Source organism: Carassius auratus, unplaced genomic scaffold (assembly GCF_003368295.1).
Source record: "Carassius auratus strain Wakin unplaced genomic scaffold, ASM336829v1 scaf_tig00020605, whole genome shotgun sequence".
NCBI classification, from domain to species: Eukaryota; Metazoa; Chordata; class Actinopteri; order Cypriniformes; family Cyprinidae; genus Carassius; species Carassius auratus.
The window spans coordinates 50030-73895 of NW_020525038.1; the positions used below are offsets into that span (position 1 = coordinate 50030).

The window sequence follows — 23866 nt, forward strand, 5'->3', positions numbered from 1 at the left end:
AGAGTCTCCAGAAACTTGACCATCTACATCAGGGTTGTCAAAGATTTAATTTTGAGGAAAAACAACATAGGGATATTTAGCATATCTGGCAAAAGATGCTAAAAACCATTCATATTCCCGACAGATCAAACCTTTCTTTTAATTACATGCATCATTTGTCATTTGCAAATGTCATCCCAGGTGAATGCAGGGACAGTCCCGTGGCTAACATGTTCATTTTCCCACTTTGAAGTGTGTCGCTTACTGCAACGAGAATATGGACAGATGCAGTGAAAAGTTCACAGTTGTTTGCAAGTCTCCCCTGAATGAATAATGAACATGGTGCATTAATACTGTTACACTCTTAAAAATACAGGTTTTATTTGCATCTGTGGTTCTGTGTAACCTCCTCATTGCACAAAAGGTTCTTTCAAGTGAGAAAAGGTTGTTTAGATCATTAAAATGCACACAAAGAATAACGGTTCTTTTAAGAACTGATCACTAAAATGTTTTTTCAATGGCTTCACAACAAAAAAAAAAAAAAAAAAGAAAACACTCTTTTGGAACCATGTTTTTAGGTTCCATGGTTCCATGAAGAATCTTTAACATCCTTCTTTACATTCCACAAAAGGCTCTTTATAGAGGAAAAGGTTCTTTAGGTCATTAAAAGGTTTTTTCTTTTTTACACTAAGAAAAATGGTTCTTTTAAGAACTGTTAACTGAAAGTTTCTTTAAAGAACCTAAAATGGTTCTTCTATAGCAAAAACCTTTTGTAACGTTTAATTTAGATTTTATCCCTAATCAATTTTTCCTGTCTCATTTAGACCCAGCCAATGAAAACTAGTCCTTTCTGCCTGTCTCCTGCACCCAGCAACACAAAGGTGTGTGTGTGTGTGTGTGTGTGTGTGTGTTTTTGCTCAGATGGAAGCCTTCAGGTAATTCTCCATTGCCATTGTAATATGCAAATGAGATGTCCTTAGTCATTTGAACTGCATTCCTAACAAGATGCCAGACAAGATACACAAAGAAGAGAGAAAGAGAGAGTGAGAGAGAGAGAGGTAGAGAGTTGATAAAGTAAAGTAAAAAGAGACAGATCGACCGGAGCAGATACAGTAGTTAGCAGAGAGATTCTTGATTTATATTAACATAACTGTACAAGTTGAACTGCTGCTCTTCTGTTGAATCGGTGGGTAATCAAATGAATAACTGGAAGTGTGCGTGTTTACATATGGAAATGGCCTTTGTGTGTGGTTTTTGTCTTCGTCAAGAAAAGGCATGAAGTGGTAGTTAGTGTAATCGGTCGTTGACATTTAGTAAGGGCAATTTGCATAGACGTTGAAAACTAGCTATACCAGTAACAAATGATTCATTGTTCATTTGACACCGATTAAGGGAATAAAAATGAATAATGCTGTTTAAGTCTTAATATTTAGAGTAATTATAATAATTTATATTTCTATTTGTTTGATATTGCATTATGCGTTTTAGTGTGTTTTGTATTGTTGCTGTTTATGTGTGTGTGTGTGTGTGTGTGTAAAGACCATAAGTGTATTAAATTATTAGTTTTTATGTGAGTGTTTATTACACATAGCTCATTGATGAGATGTCCCATTTTGTTGATTTCATCATCAAATTTAATTTACAAAAGAGATTTGATGTACATAGAAAGCATATTAAATGCAAGTAAATTGACTTCTTGAACGCTTGTGAAAATAAAATGTCAAAATATGGGTGAAATAATGGTTCATCGTCATACTTATTCTGACCACTAGTAAAACACGTGATCATACAAAATGTTGTTATATTTGAATGATTAAGAACTTGCTGATAAATGGGTATAACCTAGTGGTTTGAAGGATAGTGTAAAAACTTGAATGAATTTGTTTTGGGAGCTGTGCTGTGAATGAGCTGTGTTTAATCTCATCTAATCATTCTTGTTATAAATATGCCTGACAAGATTTTTGGTATATGAACTGTTGTTACACTGAATGACATTTTAGTGAGTGTCTTCTGTAAATCATGGTAAAATGTATAATAGTCATTCATTTTTGCTCAGAAAAAAATACAGTTAAACAGGACACATAATGTAGTGGGAAAAAAATAAAGCTGTATTAAACTTTTATTGCTTTGAAGCTCGAGAATTCCCTTTTGTCTTTGACTAACATATATACACAGATTGAGGTATGTGAATGTGTTTGATAGGTTAAAGCCGAGGAGGCAGCTGAGATGATCAGTGTTCACGCTCCTCCACCTCCTCCAGCTCAGCCAGCTCTGCCACACACACAACTCATGCTGGCCGGCAGTCAGCTCGCAGGGGTAAGAGCTCACACACACACACACACACACACACACACACAACTCATGCTGGCCGGCAGTCAGCTCGCAGGGGTATGTGCTCACACACACACACACACACACACAACTCATGCTGGCCGGCAGTCAGCTCGCAGGGGTAAGAGCTCACACACACACACACACACAAAGAGACAAACAGGTTCTCTAGTGAAGATTCTAAAAACAAGATGTTTCGCATTTTTGAGCGGGAACGAAACCACACTGGAGTAACTGTCTAAATTAATTGATTTTTTTTTTTTTTTTATTAAGCACCACTGAGATTTTAAGTGTTTATTTTAAAATTTAATATAATAAATGATACATTTATTGAGTTTAAAAAATGATCAGATTAAAATTCTTGATTGTCAATGTGACATTTTTACCAAGTTAAACATTTTAATTATATATATATTTATATACATTGTATACATTACCTTTTTTTTTATTCAGATACTTTCCTTTTTTCAACTGCAATAAACTAAACAAGCCATTCATACTCTGTAAAAAAATAAAAATAAATTGTAAACAAAAAAAGTTATATTTAAAAAAATAAATACTATTTCAGTCTTTCTACTTCAAATTGTTTAATTAAGTGTTGCTTGCCAATTCTTTGTAATTATTTCCAACGTGAAGCAAAAACACTTTTATTTAACCAATAGTACTATAGCTCAGAACAAGTTGTTTGAAAATCCTGCTCTGGAAATAAACTTCTTTTTGATTTGCTATGTTATATAATAATAAATCTCAATGAAAACTTATGGTTATTATATGGATACAAACATTGGAGCATGGCTAGCAACTCCAAGGTCGTGAGTTTGATTCCCCTTGAAGCAAGGCTCTCTCTCTCTCTCTCTCTCTCTCTCTCTGTTCTATGCTTGTATTAACTAAATGCAACTACATGCCTCTCTAACTCAACCAGGCTGTGGATGCCATCTTATGCCCTGCTTGCTTAAGAGAAGCTGCTACAGATGCCGCTTGGTGACACTATTCTTTTCTCCACCTTTTCTCTTCATCCCTCGCTCCTCTCCTTCCTGTCTTCAGCTGGCCGCTCTCCTCCCTGCGCAGCAGCAGCTGTTGTTGCAGCAGGCTCAAGCGCAGCTGTTAGCAGCAGCCGTGCAGCAGTCGAACGCTGCGCATGCGGCCCACGCAGCTGCGGCAGCCAATCAGCAGCATCAGACACAACAGCAGCAGGCTAATCAGGCAGCAGCACAAGCCCAGTCTCAAGCCAAACCTGAGCAAGCTCCGCCTCCGCTTCTGTCACAGCCTATCCAGCTCACTGCCCAGGTACCTTCAGTGCTGCGTTGTGTTTTCCTAAAATTTCCTAAAACATTCACGGTCAGCAGCATCTGTGGCATGCATCCAGTTATGAAGAGAAAATAAAAAAATGGAAGCCTTGCCATACTGCATTTAAATATTCAGTGAATATATAAAAATATTAAACTACCTAACTTTACTTGTAATTTTAATTTTAATTAAATTATTATATTATGTTATTTTGTTACTAACATTTATTTAATACAATTTAAGCATCATTTTGAGTGAATATTTTTAATTTATATTATAAATAAAAATGTAATATATTATTATATATTAATATTATTATATATTTAATAAATTGTACTTAATTATATATAATATTTAATCTATTAAATATTATATATTTTAAATGTTATTTAATTATATATATATATATATATACACACACACACACACGTTTATACAATCATAAAACAAAAATACGCTCATTTTAATATAGTTTTTATATAATAAAATTATGATATTGTTATTTTGTTATTGAAATGTTACAATTTGAATATAATTGTATAACTTATAAATGCATTTATATGATGCAAAAATAGAATACAGTTTGAATGCATTCCATTTTTTTATTCAATGTTTAAAATATGCATCTATATAATATGCATCTAGTGCAAGGAAACATTTTGTTAGTCATTAACAGAATGTGAAATGTGACCAGAGTTCAAATATTTATTAAAAGGATCTACGACAAAATTCAAATAAAAATGATGATTTACCTGAGCCAGTTGTTTCTGAAACTTTGTAGCATAACTGTGCCTTTTCTCTTATTCCCCTGTCTTTTGTTGCCCACTCTCATAAGGCTCTCTGTCTCTCTCTGAAGGACATTCAGCAGTTTCTCCAGTTACAGCAGCTGGTCCTGATGCCAGGTCATCCTCTACAGTCTCCTGCTCAGTTCCTGCTTCCTCAAGCCCAGGCACAGCAGGGGCAGCAAGGTGAGTTCACACATTCTCATCATGCCAATGGGGTCTCTGTCACACCAATAACATTTGTGTGCACTGATATCTTTAGTGAGAAATTGCCATTCACGCTCTTTCAGGTTTGCTTTCGACACAAAATTTGATTCCACTACCTCAGCAAAGCCCAGGGAGTCTCCTGACCTCGCCATCTAGACTGGGCCTTCAAGCACAGGTATGCAACCAAAACAGGTTCAAACTACATTGCTGTCAACCTTATTATTGCTTATTTAATTAGCAAGTGGTGTCCAGTTATCATCTCAGCAATAAATATGGTTATTTTTCTTTTTTTTTCTTTTTTTTAAATGTGTTAATTTTCGACAGTACAGTCAAATAATGAGTCAACAAAGGAGTTTTATAGATGCACAAGAAATGGAAGGTCGAGCACATTACAGTGTGCTCTGATGTATACAGCAAATGTAATCATTTCAATAAGTATGCTGAGAAATAGTTTCTTATTGTGCATACCAATCTAAAGTTTGGGGTTTGGGGTCATACAATTTTTTTTTTTTTTTTTGCAGTTGAATGTCTCTTATGGTTACCAAGGCTGCATTTATTTGATCAAACATACAGTAAAAACAGTAACATTGTGAAATATTATTGCAATTTTTTTTTAAATGCATAAGCTAATTTTTTATAATTCAAATATCTCACAGACTCCACACGTTTGGAACATGAATGTACATATTGCATATTTTTGAAAGTATGTAGTATGCCATCTAAAGTCTAGATTTGTTCCCTTCAGAACAGTTCAAACCATAGGGGTAGAAATGAATCTTCAGGGAATATGAAGAGGATTTTTGTGATGTGTTTGAAATGGAAGCGCTGTCTGTGTGGCACCATACCTGTGTTTGAGAAAGTAGTGTGTTTCCCCAATCTGTGCTGTAGCATCATCTTGACGACAGGCTGTGGTCATTGCAGAGGGAGAAGAGCGTGGAGACCGCTGTGAGCTCCGCCCCCTCCTCAGCCCAGCCAATGAGCTCCATTTCTACGGTGACAGCTCACGCAGAGGAGCCCAGTGATCTGGAGGAGCTCGAACAATTCGCAAGAACCTTCAAACAGAGGAGAATTAAACTGGGCTTCACACAGGTGTGTGTGTGTGTGTGTAATCTTGAATATTTTCTTAAACATTTCGAAACATGTTTTAAAAATCTAACTCCAAAAAATATGATTTTTAGAAACTTTTAGAATTTAGGCAGCTTGAATGCATTTACATTTTTGGTAAATATATGCAAAAATATTAAAATATGCAACTATGATCTTTTTTTTTTTTTTTTTTGAAATAATACTTTTCACATTTGTATTGATCAAAATAACATTTTAATACAAGATTAATGCATTTGGAATTTTAATAAATATTTAAAATATTAAACTATCATCTTGCATTTTAAAGAAATAAACAATACTTAGTTTTCATATATGTAAATAAGGGAGGCATTAATTACATTTAAATGACAGCTTTTAAATATTTGTGTTTTCATTTATTTAATACCAATTTAAATTACAATACAATTAAGTGTTAAAATAATTTACCAGGCCTATCTAAAGGGTTAATGGTCCCACCTAGTGATCAACTGTAAAAAAAAATTTTTTTTTTTTACCTCTTCCCAAAAGGGAAAACCACAAACAATCAAGAATGCATGATTATATGTTGTCATGGCTTTGCAATCAAAAAATGTCATTATAATGGAAGTCAATGGGGCAAAAACAGCCAACAACAACAAATTAGGGAGAAAAAATTTAAATCTAATGCTGCACAAAAAACTAACAATGCATCAAAGCCAATCTTGTTACTAATCATTGATATGCCCAAGACTGTGATAAAAGGTAAAAAAATATCCAGTCAACAATCACTTATATTGAAAATATGTAATTTTGTGTGTTTTTTTTCCCCAAATCAGTGACATCATTTATGAACTTGGTAATTAAAGAGTTAATATCTTGGAATTTTTTTAAACATTTGGTAGTTTTGATCAGGACTGAGGTTGATTAATAGATTTATGCAAAAAAAATTGAAAAAAATATTTATCTGATACATTTTTACAGCAGTTTAATTTAGTGGATGTTTTCATCCACGAACATACCGAAAGGGTAGTGAATTTGCCCACAGTGTACCGTTGAGTTTTTGAAAAATGTCTAAGCATTTTCCCAAAATATGGGTCAAAATAAGATTTGTCACCAAAAATCATTCCATTAGCTCAAACACAGAGAAAGTTGTGGCCAAAATAAGACTCAACTTCTAGTGGACGAAAACGTCCCCAACAACGTATAAGGGTTCATTTAATTTTTTAATCAGATAGGACACCAGACATACTGTTATTTTACCAAGAGATTTGGCAAAAAGGTCAAAATCCATGATGCAGATGCAAACAGTTGCCATAGTGAGAAATTTTGATTTAGTAACGCTATTCAGTGAAGATCAAAATAAATTAGATGCTTTGTGAGAAAACAACACAGACATTTCTGTCAGATCAGATCAGTATGTCTGTGAAACAAAAATCGAGCTGTCCTCAGACTTATCTATTCATGTCTTCATAGGGATAAATGAATAAAAATGTGAATGGTAACTCTGCTCGATGTCTTCTTGCAGGGGGATGTGGGTATGGCCATGGGTAAACTGTACGGCAATGACTTCAGTCAGACCACCATCTCTCGCTTCGAGGCTCTCAACCTCAGCTTTAAGAACATGTGCAAGCTCAAACCCTTGCTGGAGAAATGGCTGAGCGATGCAGGTGTGTGTTTCTGTCAGTTCCCGATCGCCGTTTCACATTAGCGTTCCCTGTGATTCATGTATGTGTGTGTTTTTGTGTTACAGAAACCATGGCGATAGACAACATGCTGCCGAGCCCCAGTTCTCTGTCCTCGCCTCTGCTGGGCTTCGAAGGCTTGTCTGGACGCCGCCGAAAGAAACGCACCAGCATCGAGACCAACGTCCGCATAGCCCTGGAGCGCAACTTCATCTCGGTTAGACACACACACATGAACACACACACCGCACCAAATGATTTTTTAGCACACCTCGGCTTCAGGAATTACCTCTTTTTTTGCCATCTCATGATAAATAAGTATATTGTTTTTTTGAAAATGCTGATGCCATTTTTTCTCTCTCTATGGAGAATCAGAGTCTACCAGCAAACTAATTTATTGCAATATACAGTATAAAAATTGTCTATGCATTAAAACCCTTACTGTTCAAGTAGAATTTGGAAAAGTGTAGTAATTTGACAGTGGTTCCCAACTGAGGAAAAATAACAAATGAAAAAAGAACATAATATAATAATAATAATAATAATAATAATAATAATAATAATAATAATAACTCTTATGATATCTTATTATAAATTGCTTGCAATGTTGTTCATTTGTAGATCTATTTGGATAAAATAATAAATAATAATACATTAAAATGCGAAAATATAATCACAAAATATAACAATATGTCATATAGAATAAAACATAATTCCAGAATATAATATTTAATATATTTTCATCATAATGAGTTTTATGATATGCTATGATAAATTACAATATTCTTGGTTTTGGTTCTTGATAAGTCAATTTGGATACAATAAATAAATACAAGTAAAATAATAAAATAGTATTCCAAAATATATTAGTATTTCATATAATATTATAATGATGACATATTTTAAGATATCTTATGATAAAATTCTTGCAGTGCACATTTGTATGTCGCTTTGAATAAAATAAAATATTCTTTGTAAATCGATTTGGATTAAATAAATAAATAAAAAAGATTAATATTTTTAAGTATAATAAAATATCATAATATTAGAATAATGATGCATTTTATGATATCTTATTATAAAATGCTTTGGATAAAATGAAATGCAGTAAAATAAAAAATGTAGTGTTTATTGGTTCAAATGGTGGAACACCAAGTAGCACGTAGTGTTGGTGAATCTAAAAACCAACATGGAGACCAGGCCCAAAAGACACTCCAGATTTCCAGATCAGTTCAGTGTCTTATACCACACCATACAGATTCAGTAATCCCCAAAAGCAGTTTTGTTGTACAGCTGCACATGCATTTCAAAAGCACTTCTCTGGTAAGCACCACACCTGTGTTGGTAAGACTGGTGCTTATTTCCAAGGAAAAGTGTCAAGAGATCAAGCCGAGGCAAACAGCCAATACACTCGAGGCACTGAATCGTTCCATTTCTGAGTAACTCTACTTGTAGGCATTACGGTCAGTGCCTAAATGTTCTTAAGGACTCAATAAATCTGTGTTTACATGCATTTTTGTGCATCAGTTGCTCAACTGCTTCTTTGATCATGCATTGAGTATTTCATGCATCAACATGAAATTGTTTCGGGCTGAAACTTGGCCTTGGTGCAAGAGTTTGGCATGTCTCATGTACTCATGCACCTCATCTCACCCCCAGAACCAGAAGCCTACCTCTGAAGAGATCCTGTTGATGGCCGAGCAGCTCAGCATGGAGAAAGAGGTCATCCGAGTTTGGTTCTGCAACCGACGGCAGAAAGAGAAGCGTATAAACCCCTCCAGCGCCACCCCTCCTCTGCCCAACCATCATCCAGCTTCAACGCACAAACCGCTCTGCTACAGCCCGCACATGGTACACCCACTCACAGATTTAGCCATTGATCTGGCCCAAAGCCATTTCCGGGAAGATGGCTGGTGTTGAAATGTTATTTGGATGGTGCATGGTGAGAATGGGGAGGAGACATGTCCGGTCATGATGCGTTCCACCATAAAATGATCATTGGATCTGTGAAGGAAAATATTAAGAATGTCATGAGGAGACGTATGTCTGTTAATTAGTCTTATTCCTTTTTTCCTGTAGATGTCCAGTCAGGGACTGGCTCAGGTTGTTACCAGTCTCAGCACAACCGGTAAGAAGAGCAGTTTGAATGAATCAGAGTGTTGCACGACTTCACATTTGTGGTTTTGAAGACTGACACTGAATTCTTCCTCATGAATCTAGCCGTCAGTCCCACACCTTCTGTGGCCTGCCCTCTCAACCCCAGTGGACATGCAGCAATGGGCTCCGCCCCTTCCTCTGTGACTCCGCCTCCTCTCAGCACAGTCAGCCCGACTCCACCCAGTCTCAGCAGCCCTGGTCTGAACACAGGGTAAGAAGCGCTTTCATCTGTTTAGAGCAGGAAAATGCTCTTTTGACACTGCTTTTATAGTAATAACGATTATTTTTATAGTAATAACTATTTGAAATTGAAACAACAATAATAATTGTAATAAATATTTGTTATTAATAGTAAATAATAGATTTTTATAATAGGTTCTAAATATTTTATTATAAATAATAATACTATTTATGATAAAGATGATTATGAAGAAGTTGGTTATTGTTATTTTATCATTTATTTGTTTTCGGCTGTTTGAATCAGCTAAGAAAGTAATGTATCGAATGATATATATATGCGAATGATATATGTGATCCTGGACCACAAAACCAGTCTTAAGTGTCAATTTTTCGAAATTGAGATTCATGCATCATCTGAAAGCTGAATACATAATCTTTCCATTGATGTATGGTTTGTTAGGACCGGACACTATTTTGCCGAGATACAACTATTTGAAAATCTGAAATCTGAGGGTGCATAAAAGTCAAAATATTCACCTTTAAAGTTGCCCAAATGAAGTTCTTAGCATGTATATTACCAATCAAAAATTAAGTTTTGATATATTTACGGTAGGAAATTTACAAAATATCTTGGAACATGATCATTATTTAATGTCCTAAGGATTTTTGGCATAAAAGAAAAATCTATCATTTTGACCCATACAATGTTTTTTTGGCAGCTGCTACAAATATATAATATTATTAATGTGTATTATACTTTACAAATTTGCACAAATTCAGGATCCAATGTTGTACATAATGTAAATGATTTTAGACCAAGAAAGGTAAAATATAAATAAATAATCAATATAATATTAATAATCATTATTATTATTATTATTATTATCAATTATTAGTTTAGGTTGTTTTACTCTGCTTCTTTTAAGTTTATTATACATTGACATTTGAAAAAAATATTTGTACAAATTCTGTATCAAATGCTGTACATAACGTAAATGACAACAACATAACAAAAACAATAATAATAATAATTATTATTATTACTATTTTAAATGTGCAAAATTTGCTAAAATAATTACATAATGTAAGTCTAGTTGTTAAAAATACTTTTAACAATAATAATATAATATGATAATAATAATAATAATAATAAAGCAAAATAAACCTATCTTTAGGTTGTTTCAATCAATTAATTATATCTGAATCATAAAATATTTTAAAAGTTCATTTATTATTGTTTATGATACCTCTGATAATCAATAATATTTGAATAAATCTGTCATCCACTGTTCTGCATTATGTGAAATGGTGAGGTCATAAGTTTGAAGCCTGTGATTACAACAGAGTGTAATTCTGTCAGCAGCTTTCAGTATGATTAAGCCTTCTGAACTCAAATAATTACAGCTATGCTGTAGTCTTATCATACTTGTTTTCGCAATGAAATCTCTATTCTCAGTTGTGTTCCAAAGCTATCAACTGTAATCTAAACTGCCTGCTGAACTTCTTGCTCTTAAGTTTTCTTTCTTTGTCTGTATATATGCAAGTCTTTCCAGCATGTGTAATGAACACAAACTCCATGATGGACACAGTTGCTCTGGAAATGTCACTCAAAATGCTTGCTTCTCTCTGCATGTATGAATGGCGTGTGTTTGTGGGCACGTGTAAATGACACCACACACGTTACAGGAACACAATGATGGGTGTAAGCACAGGAATGAACCAGGCCCTCATCAGCAGCAACCCCCTGGCCACAATGCAAGGTTTGTTATAGTGAGAGGATGAGAAAAAGGGCAGAAAACGATTGAAAGATGGTTGCATGAAAGTGTTTTAATAGAATGATATGGAGGAGGAGAACATAATTAGAGATCAGTTAGAATAACATTTCCATCAGTCATCACAAAGAGCCGTCTACTATACTCTCACCGCATCTTCATCACATCTTCATCCTCACTACTTACATACGTGTGTTTGTGATGTACGTGTGCGTATATGTGGTGTGTCTGTGCACTTTGTCTGTCTCTTTCAAAAGCACCTGCCATTTCTGTGCCCTTATGTTTGTTCTTGAACTCATTTTCATCCTAACCACTTAAAACCCTTTGCCCCAAACACAATGCTGGAGCCAATGTGCATTCTAGAACCGTTGTATTTGTTTACCCTGAAAAAAAGACAACTCTGGACCAAATTATATTCATTTTATATTTAATCATATATTTTTTAAATATTTAATCATATTTTTTCTCTCAGAAAAAAAGGTACAAAAGTTGTCACTGGGGCAGTACCTTTTCAAAAGGCACACCTGCATTTGTACCTTTTTTTCTGATAGTGTACCTTTCAAAAGAATGGGCTTAGAAAGAAACATTTTTGCAAAAAATTAATACTTTCATTCAGCAAGAACAAATTTGGTAGCACTTTATTTTACAGTCCTGTTCCTCATGTACATACTATGTACATATTATAGTAATTACAATAACTATGTAATAACTAGGTACTAACCCTGAACCTACTCCTAAACCTAACCCTACCCCATGTAGTTACCTTGTGTTACTAGAACTTTCTTAGATAAATACACTGTAAGTACACTATAAGTACATGTAAGTACACGTACTGTAAAATAAAGTGCAACCACAAATTTGATAAATAAAAAATAATTGTAACGATTTCCACAAATATACTAAGCAATACTGAGCACCAAATCAGTATATTTTCATGATTAATGATGCTGAAAATTCGGCTTTTTCATCTAAGTAATTAATTACATTTTAACATAAACTAATAATAAAAATATGATTGTAAATTGTAATAATATTTCACAATATTACTGTTTTTACTGTATTTTTGATAAAATAAAAGCATGTTTGATGAGCAAAACTTTTTCCTAAAGCACCAGCACGTTTTTGGTGGAAAAGACCCATCTCATAGCAATCGTACGAGTATATATGCACTGCATGCCCTAATTTCCTCTCTTTCCCCTCTCTTCTCTCATCTGTTTCACAGCCCTGGCTGCCAGTGGTGGGCAGATGTCCATTTCCGCTCTTGAGGGCAGTGGTCAAATGTTCCTGGGTGGAGCTGGAGGTCCAGGAGCTGGACTTCGCCAGTCCCTCTTCCTAAACCGCCCCACTTTACTGCCCCTGGCGAGGAGCGCAAGCATGGGTCTGGTCGGCACCCCCAGGGCTTCTCCACTACCTGGCGCCAGTGGCACAAGCCCAGACTCCTGCTCCGTCTCCCCCTGCTCAAGCCCCGCCTCCTTCTGCTCATTAGGCGAAGCCTCACCACCTCCTCTGGGCGGAGCCATGGCTGAGTGACGCCCACACCAACCTGCTGCACCTGAGGGGAGTCAGAGGGGTGGAAGAAAGAAGACAAGACAAGACTCACCTTTTCAACCAAAGCCATCTCTCCCTCCCTCCATTTCTCTCTTGTGCTCGCTCTCTCTCTCTCTCATTATGTCTTTTAATGCCAAAAATACAGAGAAATTAGCAGAAGAGAAAAGGGATAAGGAGAGAACAGAATAAACAGGGGACTGTTTAAACCAAAAAATTGACCTATACAGCGTGGAGAGGTGGCTTCAACGGAGCTACTTTGAGAATGTACATTTATTCCTTTCCAAATGGAAAAAGATAAACCTACACGAACAGATGAATTTGAGGGCAGGGTCGAGAGCCAAAACTTTTTGCGAAGAAACAACAACAAAAAAGGAAAACAAGTGGCAGCGAATGGAACAAAGGAAGGACATTTGACAAGTGTCACTGGATGATAGAAAGAGAAACCAAAAAATAAACACATGGAGGAAGAACTGAAAGACTCACAAAACCAAAATACCAAAAACCAAAACCAAAAAATCGGAGAGAAAAGCTTTACCTAAGACTTTGAAACCTGACTTGTCCAGGATCAGATTAACTCTGCATGACACCAAATGCCATTTTCCATGCACCCCTATAATTTAAACTTTCTTTTTCTTTTTTTTTACTATTTGTAAATGTATTTCTCAATCTACCTCTGCTACCAAGGATTTAGATTTTCTCATTCTTATTTATTCCATTTTCACTTTTGATCCATAATATTTTCAGCATTTCTTTCCTGTCAAAACATTACAGCAAACTAATTTAGAGGGTTTTTCCCACTTACACACACACACACATACACTGACACTGACTGTGACACACATTCCCGATTTCCTTTCCATTACTGATCACCCGCTGGAAACGCATCCATGCCTCAAACTTTGACTCACTTTTCTTGGATACCAAAGCGTTTGTCTGGCCTTTTGCATCAGCTGTAAAGTGCTCAGACGTCAAAACCTCAGACATAAAAAAACATACACAAGGATAAATTAAAAAAACGAATCCCCCGAGTCCCCAAACCCCTGCCCTCCATCCTCTCTGGACCCCCTCCCCTGTGCCTCGGACAAAAAACGTCAGCCAAATGAACAAAAGGCAAGAGGAGCAGCGACTGAAGAGGATCCAAGGAAACTCGCTGGAGGAATCCAACAACCGTGATGCAGAGGAGAGACATGCGATGTCGCCGTTGTTGCTTTTTTTTTTTTTTCAACACATGGATTAAACCAAAAATGAAACCAAACCAAAACCAATGGACTAAAACTGAGCTTTACTCAATGGAATGAAACCAAATACTAGGAGTGGACCAAAGGAGGTGCAGGAGGAGGAGGTGTTTAGAGTAACAAAACTCGTGAAAAGACTCAACGTGGCTTCGACCAGAAGATCATTCCTTCACCTCCTCCCTCCTTATTTCCATCAATTCAATGCTTTCACTCTCCTTCCTGGATGGGAGAATATTTATTAACCTCATTGAACTGAACATCAGAATATATATATATACATATATATTTTGTTTTATTGCTTTTTCCTCCCGGTCTGTCCGTTTATGCTGTGTGACTCGTCTCATTGCTTTATATTTTTGGGATAATGGGTTGACGTATTGCCTATTTTCATATTTCGTGTGTTTCGTCGTTTTGAATTGATCGTGCCGAGGGGGGTTTCCCCTCATCAGGCGGTTTGAAACAATACTGTGAACATGTAGCTTCCAAGTTTTGCTTCGATTGCGAATGTTGTGAAACAATAAGCCAAAACTGAAGACATACCAAAAGCTTTTTTGACACCAAATAGCAACCTAACCAATGCACAACGTGTGGAGAAAGACCGTATTGGTGCTAGGTCTCTTCGAGGAGAGATTGGAAGATGTGTGTGAATGTGGAAGCACATCTCCAGCATGGATACCAAACCGAAACACGACCGTTAAGCCAACGTAACGTAACGTTTGGTGTCAGCAAAACTGTTTTCGACTTAGACGCAAACAAAAACGCAGACAAAGGAGAAATGTAGAGGTGGGTGGGACCGGGTGGAATGGGGGTTTAAATGCAACTGGAAGTCCAGTTGACGTTACACTTCTAGAGGGAATGTACCTGTTAGTGCTTTGATAGATTTTGTAGGAAAAAAATCTATGTTCAACTGCTTATTATTGCTAATGTAAAAAAAAAAAAAAAAAAAGGCTGTGATAAATATAGTCCTTATGAAATGATGACGATGACTTGATTTTAGACCAAAAGCTTTAAATTGTCTCTCTTTGATTTCTTTTCCCTCAAGAATTTGTATTTATTGTGTGAGGGGAGGGTGTATCGATGATTTATGTTTCCAACTCTTCATCTTATTTATTGGCTTATTTATGTATTTATAGCATTTTCATTTATCAATTCGGTCTTTTTTAATCTTCGTAAAACCAAACTGGGCAAAATATGGGGTAGCTTCAGGAAAAAATGAAAGTGTCATAGTTTATCTGATGACAAACTTCAGTTTTTGAAACCAAAACTAGCTACTAAAACTGTTGTTTTCATGGGCAACTTTTCAAAAAATGTGTCCAACGTTTTCGAGAGATGACAAGTTTCTAAACTATATCTCTCACATTAAGTCAATGTAATGTATGTGTATGAGCTAATTTTAAATATAACTCTTGTTCCAACTGTTTCTTTTTATTTAAATTTTGCTTTGTTTTTTAAAGATGCGTTGGATGAGGGAAAAGAGTGAGAGAGATACACTTCTGCATATACCTCATGTTCGATTAGAAATGCCAAATAGATGGGAAAAAAGCTTTAAGAATTTGACAAAGGGGAGCAGAGGAGATGTTGCTCAGGAGAGGGTCTTTTTCGCGTGAGTATAAGGGTTCACAGGATTCCCCAGATTATCTATCCTACGTCCGGTTCATCTATCCGGCTCACAATTGGTTTTGAAGAACAGTTGATGGCAGATTTTGTTTTCACATTGGTTTTCTATGTGTATGTTGCTCATGTGATTGCTTTTTGTATATAACTCTGTGTTAGTGTGTGTGGACGGCTCTGCCGTAGAGGGCCCTGAATGATACCAAAGTTAAACCTCTACTGCAGGACCTCTCACATGCTGGACATGCTCAAATGCATGGACGTTCTTGTAGACATGCACACGCAAAACTGTTCTTCAACCATTTACAGCAGGAATGTCCACGACTGCATCGTTGTCATTTTGTGCAGTATGTTCTGTTGTTTTGCTATCTCACATTTAAATTAATGGAAATTTTCCATCTTAGCAACATTCAAATTGGAACTTAGAACAGTTTATTTAAATGAATATCCAATGCAACATGTCACTGTTTTTCCAGTTTGTTTCCCTTGAGCTACTACAGCTTCAATCCAAAGGTTACTGATTAGGTCAACGAAGGACGATTTTCATGCTAAAACCTCAAGAGTTGAAACCAAAGAGTTCTGCCGTAACATGTTGTCAGGAAACATGCAGATGCTTTTCCTTTTGTTCTCAGAACACATACTCGCTTCTCTTCTGGACATTTGATGTTGATGACGATGGTCACTTTCGACTCTTTATCTGCATTTTTGAGAAGATCCCTTTCCCTCTCTGTCAGTGTGTCTCGCTCTTAACTCAGAAGCTCTTCATGGAATTTGTAATCCAATCTGAATTTTGTTTCAGAACTGTTGAACTGTCTGTTACTCATCGCTCTCTGTGTGCCTGTTGAATGGGGTGGGAACGGGGTGGGCAAAGAAGGGAGGGGGCCAAACAGCCAATAAGTGTTAGGATTAAAGTGCAACTTTAGACCAAAAATGTGTCCATGTCTGGTTCTGTTTTCTTCTTTACCTTTTTAAAAATTCTGTGTGTGTTTGAAAATAAGGAGTTTAAGTTTAACTCTAGATTAATTTCTTTTTAACCCTGGGTTAAGAAACATTTCACTCCGCTGTTAACTCTGGGTTATTACGAAGCTCTTTTGCAGTGCCAAAGGCATGCAGTGTCAAATAACGTGCTCCTAGAACATCAGTTGTTTACCATCCAATCATAAGGTAAACAATGTTTGCCTTATTAAATATTCATGCACTTTCATGAATACAGTCACAGAAACTCACACACTGGGCTTAGTTTCAGTGTATCAGGGAATTGTCTAAAGTACATTCAGTGATGGAAGAGTTCAGTTAAATTAATCAATTTAATTGACAGTTTTTCAACTAAAACAAGTTGCATGCTCGTTCTGTCTTGCACTTGTCCAATGTTTTTAGTGTTGTTAAAATTTCAATAAGATCCAGTTTTTTGCAAAACCCTGACTACTTGGATTGTATTACTGTATTATATGAACCAAGTATGTGGTTCAACATTGAACAAGATAAATAATTTGAGTTAAGATGACCCTGAGTTCTTTTCAAGTGTGAAGAGCTCAATTAAAGAAATATTTAACAGAAGTAAAGTTCAATCAACAGCATTAGTGGCATAATGTTGATTACCACAGAAAGTGTCCCTCCTTTTGATATTCTGTGATTCTAGGGTGAAATACCTTGTACGGTTTTAGCTACCTTCCTTTTTACACATTGATTACTCTTGCAAACTTATCCGAGCTCATTTAAAAATCCGTAATGTTTTAAACGTAATGTTTGAAAAAACTGATTTATTTTAAATTACATTTTTAATTATAACTGGAGATAGTTTGAAGTCCTGGTATCCTGGTATGAGTTGTTCTGAAGGAACCATCTAATCATTATTCCACAGAAAGAGCAACCCTCACGTTACTACAAGAGGACATATTCTTCAATAACTGTCTTCTAAATGACATACACCTGACAAATGTTATTTTTATGTTAGCTAAAGAATGGGTAGTTCTTAAAAAAAAAAAAAAAAAAACTTTCATGCCACAACTGCCAACTGTCACACAATGGAAATCCAGGTCCTTAAGAGAATAAAGCATTAAGCACGGGAATGTAAGGCATTTCCAAACACTTTCAAGTTTTAACACTAACACTAACAAATAATTTCTCAGATGGAGTCTCTCAGAACCACTCTTTTAAAAGCTGGTTATGAGGTGTTTTAAGAAGACGGTCGAGCATTTTTCAACATCTACAGCAGTTCTTGACCTCTTTTGCTGTGTGACATCATTGTGCTGTCACTTCTGAAACTCATGACACAAATATTTGGACATTTTAAAATCCCTAGCAGTCTATTTAACTTCTACACGTCTAACTTTAATGAAACATGAGCTGGCTAGTCTTAAATAAGTAAAGCCCACTGTGGCAGTATGATACAGTAATGGTATCAGAGATGGTTGGTCCATTTGATATATTGGTAGGCTTCTACATAAGTACAGCACTCATTTAATTTCACAGAAAATTTTAGTTTTAAACAAATCATTAGAAACTACCAACTAAATCGTTTGTTTATAGATTCACTGTTGTGAAATCTGGTTTGAGTAGGCCGAATAACAGCCAAAAACAGCACCATTTGTTCCTGGTAGAAAACAGCGGGCAAACAATTTGAGCGGTAAAACCGTTTAAACTAGATTGTTCCGTTAATGTGTTTTTAGAACGTGAGGAAAACAAATTTCGATTCAAATGATTTTTCCCGCCTATTTTTCGTACTGACTGGATTAGATGTGCAATACCTATATTATCCACTAGATAGACCCCAAACTCCATCAGCAACTTTCAGCATTAACCCAAACAGATTTGACTAGATTACGGGAAGATTTCCACTTGCAAAACCGACCTAGTGTTTGTGGTGAGAATTCATGTAAATAACCTCTTGACTGTTAACTTCCCATTTCGTGACATGAGTATGTTATTTTTAATACATATTTGAATGCCAGCCTCAGAGAGTCAGAACAGTGGTTTGAAGCTGTGTAACGTTACGTAGCCTACTACTACAAATACGTTCTCACGTCAGACAAACTTCTTTGAATAAAATAGTTATTTTTCGCATATTTAGTTACATTTAAAAGAGAGACTTTATTATATTTTACCAAACGTTAAATGTAAAAAAGCCTTGTGACGTAACTTTAAGAAATATTGTGTGTTAGTGAGTGTACACAGAAACAAAAATCTCCAAATGGTCGATTTTGTTAAAAGTTCACTTTCCCTATTTAGCGTTTTGTCATAGAACGCTTTTGTTACTCTCATTTTAACATGGATTCTGGGGGTTTATGATAACTAGTAGGGAGTAGGTCACCAAGGTTTTTCGAGTAGTCAGTTAATGAAGACTAGTTAAAGGTCTCTAAAGAAACGCGTAGGTGAACCTGAAACCAGCCTAATTTTACAGGGCTTCTGTAAAACATATTAGTTGACTTCTTATGCAGGCATAAGAACCCAACTAGTTTTGTTGATGTTGTTTTGCACATTCCTAATTAGTTGCAATGCATGTATACTGGAGTAATGTAATCAACCTTAATTTGTGTAGGTGAGCTCTAGTCATTGATTAAACCTTTTACATCAATGATGAAAATTCATATCATATTATTGAAGTGTACTATGGCAGGCATTCAGAATCCCTCAATGAGCGTATAATGTTGCACACACTGATTCGTATAATACCACACAAAGGAAATACATGGTAAGATATTTAAACCTCGCTAATTTACTCATCCATGTCCTCCACATTTAAACACAAAACCAACAGTTCCAACAAACAAGGTTGTTCACTGTCAATGCCTTGTGTTATACATCAGCCAGCCAAACATGTAGGCTGGAGTACTTGCAGAGGCAAGGAAGACATCAACACAATGCCTGTCAGCTTAGAGTTTAAAATGTCCTGGCTCTCATGCGGTTCAGCGTGCCAGAATCCAAGGCTACATCCACAATGAATGCACAGAGTATCCTTCTACAAGAATATCTTAGGAAATACTCAACTTGTTCCAATCATGAATGATTTTATTTCTTCTGCAGAACACTAAAGAAAATATTTTAAATAATGTTTCAACTTTCTTCATCCATATAATGTAGATCAGTGGAGTCCAAAACAATACTGGACCCCGTAGACTTTTATTGTATGGACAAAAAAACACTTCTTTAGGGTTTATCTGATAACAAAAAGGAGGGTGAGTAAATGATGACACATTTGTCTTTCTTATTTTACATACAAAAATGTAATTTCGCTGATAATGTGCTCACCCTCAGGTCATCCAAGTCGTAGATGGCTTTGTTTTTGTTTTCATCCTCTGTCTGCAGTGAATGGATGCCGTCAGAATAAGAATCCAAATAACTGACAAAAAAGAACAAAAAAAAAAGTCCATCACCTGTTGTCCTCTCACATCAAAATCCACTGACACATTTATTATAGACTGTCTTAATTTGTAAATGGGGCTTGATATGTGTATATTTCTCTTTTGTTTCAGATGAGATGACTCGGTATCAAAGCAATATTATGGATAGAGGACCTTTTAACACGAAGCAACGGTTTGAAGATAAGAATATCTTGATGGATTTGTTTATTACAAACACATCTTTTCACTTCACAAGATGGTAATTAATGGACTGGAGTGGTGTTGATTATTGTGATGTTTTAATCAGCTGTTTGGACTCTCATTCTGACGGCACCCATTCACTGCAGAAGATCCATTAGTGAGCAAGTGATGTAATGCTACATTTCTCCAAATCTGTTTTGATGGAGAAACAAACTCATCTAAATCTGGATGGCCCGTGGGGTGAGTACATTTTCAGCAAACTTTCTTTTTTTAGTGCTAGTCCTAGTGCTAGTGGTAGATGCATTTGACTAAATTTCACAGCCTTCGGAAGGTCACACTGCAATTACGTAGCATTCAACAAAAAAAAAAAGGCCTGAGTTTATACGTGTTAAATATAGTTACTTGAATCCTTTGTTCAGTATGCCAAACTGCAGTGTAGGCATCATGGTGGCTTGTCATTATAACTGCATTTAATGATTATGTATTATTATCATGGCTTATGTGTACGTGCGGTTGGAGACTAATGGCCATAGCAACAGACACCGCGAGGTGTTTCTCGAAACCCGACGAACGTGATTGAGGTTGGAGCATTGGCAAGCTGTCGGCACACCACAGTCATCCTGGCACTGGGTACTCAAACACATATTCTCACCCTCTTTCTTTATTTCTCTCCCCCTCACAAACCGACTCTGTGTTCCTCTGCAACACACACACACACGTTTCCTCTGTGTTAAAAGGCAGGGCTGAGACTTCATTGCCAGTGAGGTAATGAGGCCGCAGTGGCCACACAGTCTGCAGTGTTTGACAGACCCACTCCGGGTCGCGTTTCACTCTTTCTGGATCGTACGCTCCGTCTCACGTTTACTTATACCACGTATATCCCAGTATTACCCCATCATTTTAATTCTCTCTCCATTTGTTCCTCATCCCAATGTCTTTTTTTTTCTTAAATATAACTCGGAGCTTTGTTGCTTTAATATGAAGGAAATTTTCGGGAGACTTTGAGGACGTCTCCAACCAAAACAAAGTGTAGATGTCGGTTAGACATTCGTCACTCCGTGACTATTTTAGGCCGAGAGAAAGATGGAAAGAGTGCACGTTTGTGCACGGGAGGGAGGTAAAAGAAGAGTAGGAAGTCAGGAATAGTGCGAATAGGAGTAGGAAGAGAGAGTTCCTAGCTAAGATACAGGAGATGCTGTCAACACACACATGCCGGGCCCGATATAGGCTGACACCATACCAGCGGTCCTCGCAAGCGCTTCTAAACACGCACATGCTCTCGTAGCCATTCGGTGTCCTCTAACACTTAACCTCGCTCATGTTTCTTGTGGCTGGTGCCCCTCGTCTCTGCTCCACAATTTACTTCTGTTCTCACTTTTAATTCCTCACCCTCATTCCAGAACTCTCTCTCTCCTGCTCTCATAGGCTTGGCACAGCGCTTGGCAAAGAGCCTGAAATGGGTCAAATATAACTCCTGCATTCCTTTCCTTCAGTCTCTTTTCCTCGTTGGCTTATGAGGCCTCACACACACACACACACACTTACAAACACAGTCTCGCTCTCTCAGGGATTACAGTTGACTTTATTTACACATAATCAAGTGGTCGTAGGGCACCTGGTTTTACCACTTTTGAAATATTTACTTTAAATAGCTTGAGGGTGCGCTGTATGCACTGCCTGATGTGTGTGTGAGTGTGTGAGTGTGTGATGTATTAACACTGCATTCTCATTGCATTTGCTTAAAGGAAGGAGCTGGTTAGCATCACCAGCCCCACATGAGTACAATATCCACCTGGCTTTTGAAACAAATAAGTTCAATCGAGGCCTGTATTTAATTTTTCATCACTTTTTTTCAGTCCGATTCATTTATATTGCTCATACTTGGTGGTAACCCGAGTATTAAATGTCAGTGCTCACAGCACAGATTTCCATTGAAGGAGGGATGTGAGGCATATCTAGGGACTAGGATATCATTAGCTTTCTTTATTTTTCCATGCAAGTTATGAATGTAATTTCTTTGGAAAAATGGGAATATTTGCAAAAACTATTTTGGAAAAAAGGCAGGGTTTCTATTCCATGGGTTAATGCATGATATTGTTTTTTTTTTTTTTTTTTTTTTTTTTTTATGAGCACAATAAAAATAGACATTGTAGCTACTGAAAAAGCCATTTAAAATGATTTTATCCAAAAATCTGACCACCATCAGAACAAGCAATGTCCTAGAAACCAAAAACACCATAGTAACCGTGTAGCAACACCCTGGCAACCACCTTAGGGTATGCAATTACCTTGAAACAAAAAAACACCATAGTACCCACATAGTAACACTTTTGCAACTACCCAGAATAGCCTAAACCCACCTTCAGGGCCAATAATGTTCTAGAAACTAAAAACACCATACGGCATAACAACTACTTAAGACAAACCACTCTGAACACCTTAGCAACCTGTTTTTCTTTTCTTTTTCATATGCAAGCTCCAATCCGGATCTCCCTCATTCACATTTAACCCATAATGTATACATAAACTCTCTCTCTCTCTCTTTTTCTTTCCCCATTCCCTTCCCCCTCCAATTTTGGGCTGCTGCTTTTACCCCTTGCACTTTTAGCATTTTAGCCCCACCCCTTCCTTTCTCTCTCTCCCTGACACTCTTTCCTAATCCCCGATTCCCTTGAGAATTCCTCCCTGTTGGTCCCACAGCACTTCTATATCTCTCTCGGCCTCTTTTTCTCTCTCTCTTTCAGCTGGGAAACCTGGAAGAGGAGAGTTTTTTGAAAACCTGGTGAGATAAATATAAAGGAATGCCATGTTGCTGACCTTGACACCTTTAAACACCTTCATACCAGCAATTACACATGCACACACATAAGAACCTTCCATCATTCGTGCACAATGCTCCCTTTGTGCGTTTGAGTGTGTGTGTGTTTGGATTCTGCATGCATGCATATGTGGATGTGTATATTGGGCCCCCTTCATGGGGTCAATGGGGGCCATCTACTACTAGAACTAGCCTATAGCCTATGTTTGGAAGGTGACTAAGAGAGGACGCTTTTTCCTCCCGAACCCCAATTACATTATCATTAGATTTCCTTCAACAGAAATGACAGAAACACCCGTCCACCCCCGTTCTGTCTTGCTTGACAAGCTTGTATTTGTTGCACTGTAAACCTGGCCACAACATATGAAAAGTTCCTTTGATCAGTACTTCATGAAGTTTAATGACCGCTCATTAATCAGTACTTTTAGCTGTCAGTGATTAATCTTCCTCATTCATTCTGAATCCTCAGCTGAGTGATCAGTGGCCTCAGATGTGTGGCAGATAGGACACTAATTGCAGTGATTGTGGTGTTTTGTGTTGACGTCAGTGGTTGAGAAGTTGAAATAAAGGACATCAGGCTGAAGGATCACTTTGATTTGTTTTGACATCTATCTTGTTTCTATGTAAGACAAGTAATTTAATGCAGCATGGCTGAAATTAGTGATGTGCCA

The 23866-nt window shown here is 36.7% G+C and overlaps 1 protein-coding gene across 4 annotated transcripts in view; it reads left to right on the top strand.

The window, feature by feature from the left end:
* Positions 1-14888, top strand: part of LOC113076508 (POU domain, class 2, transcription factor 2-like) — a 47399-nt gene extending 32511 nt beyond the window's left edge. Inside the window, exons 4-16 of one of the 4 annotated variants that reach the window (XM_026249201.1) lie at positions 804-860; positions 2182-2295; positions 3355-3597; positions 4454-4565; positions 4670-4761; positions 5508-5675; positions 7177-7318; positions 7402-7550; positions 8993-9184; positions 9413-9461; positions 9554-9701; positions 11357-11430; positions 12665-14888. In XM_026249201.1, the coding sequence (XP_026104986.1) occupies positions 804-860; positions 2182-2295; positions 3355-3597; positions 4454-4565; positions 4670-4761; positions 5508-5675; positions 7177-7318; positions 7402-7550; positions 8993-9184; positions 9413-9461; positions 9554-9701; positions 11357-11430; positions 12665-12972 (1848 nt within the window). In that variant the 3' untranslated portion in view covers positions 12973-14888. Of the gene's footprint in view, positions 1-803; positions 861-2181; positions 2296-3354; positions 3598-4453; positions 4566-4669; positions 4762-5474; positions 5676-7176; positions 7319-7401; positions 7551-8992; positions 9185-9412; positions 9462-9553; positions 9702-11356; positions 11431-12664 lie in introns of all 4 variants that reach the window. The other 3 variants (XM_026249200.1, XM_026249199.1, XM_026249202.1) reach the window with 3 other exon arrangements.
* The last annotated feature ends 8978 nt before the right edge of the window (positions 14889-23866 follow it).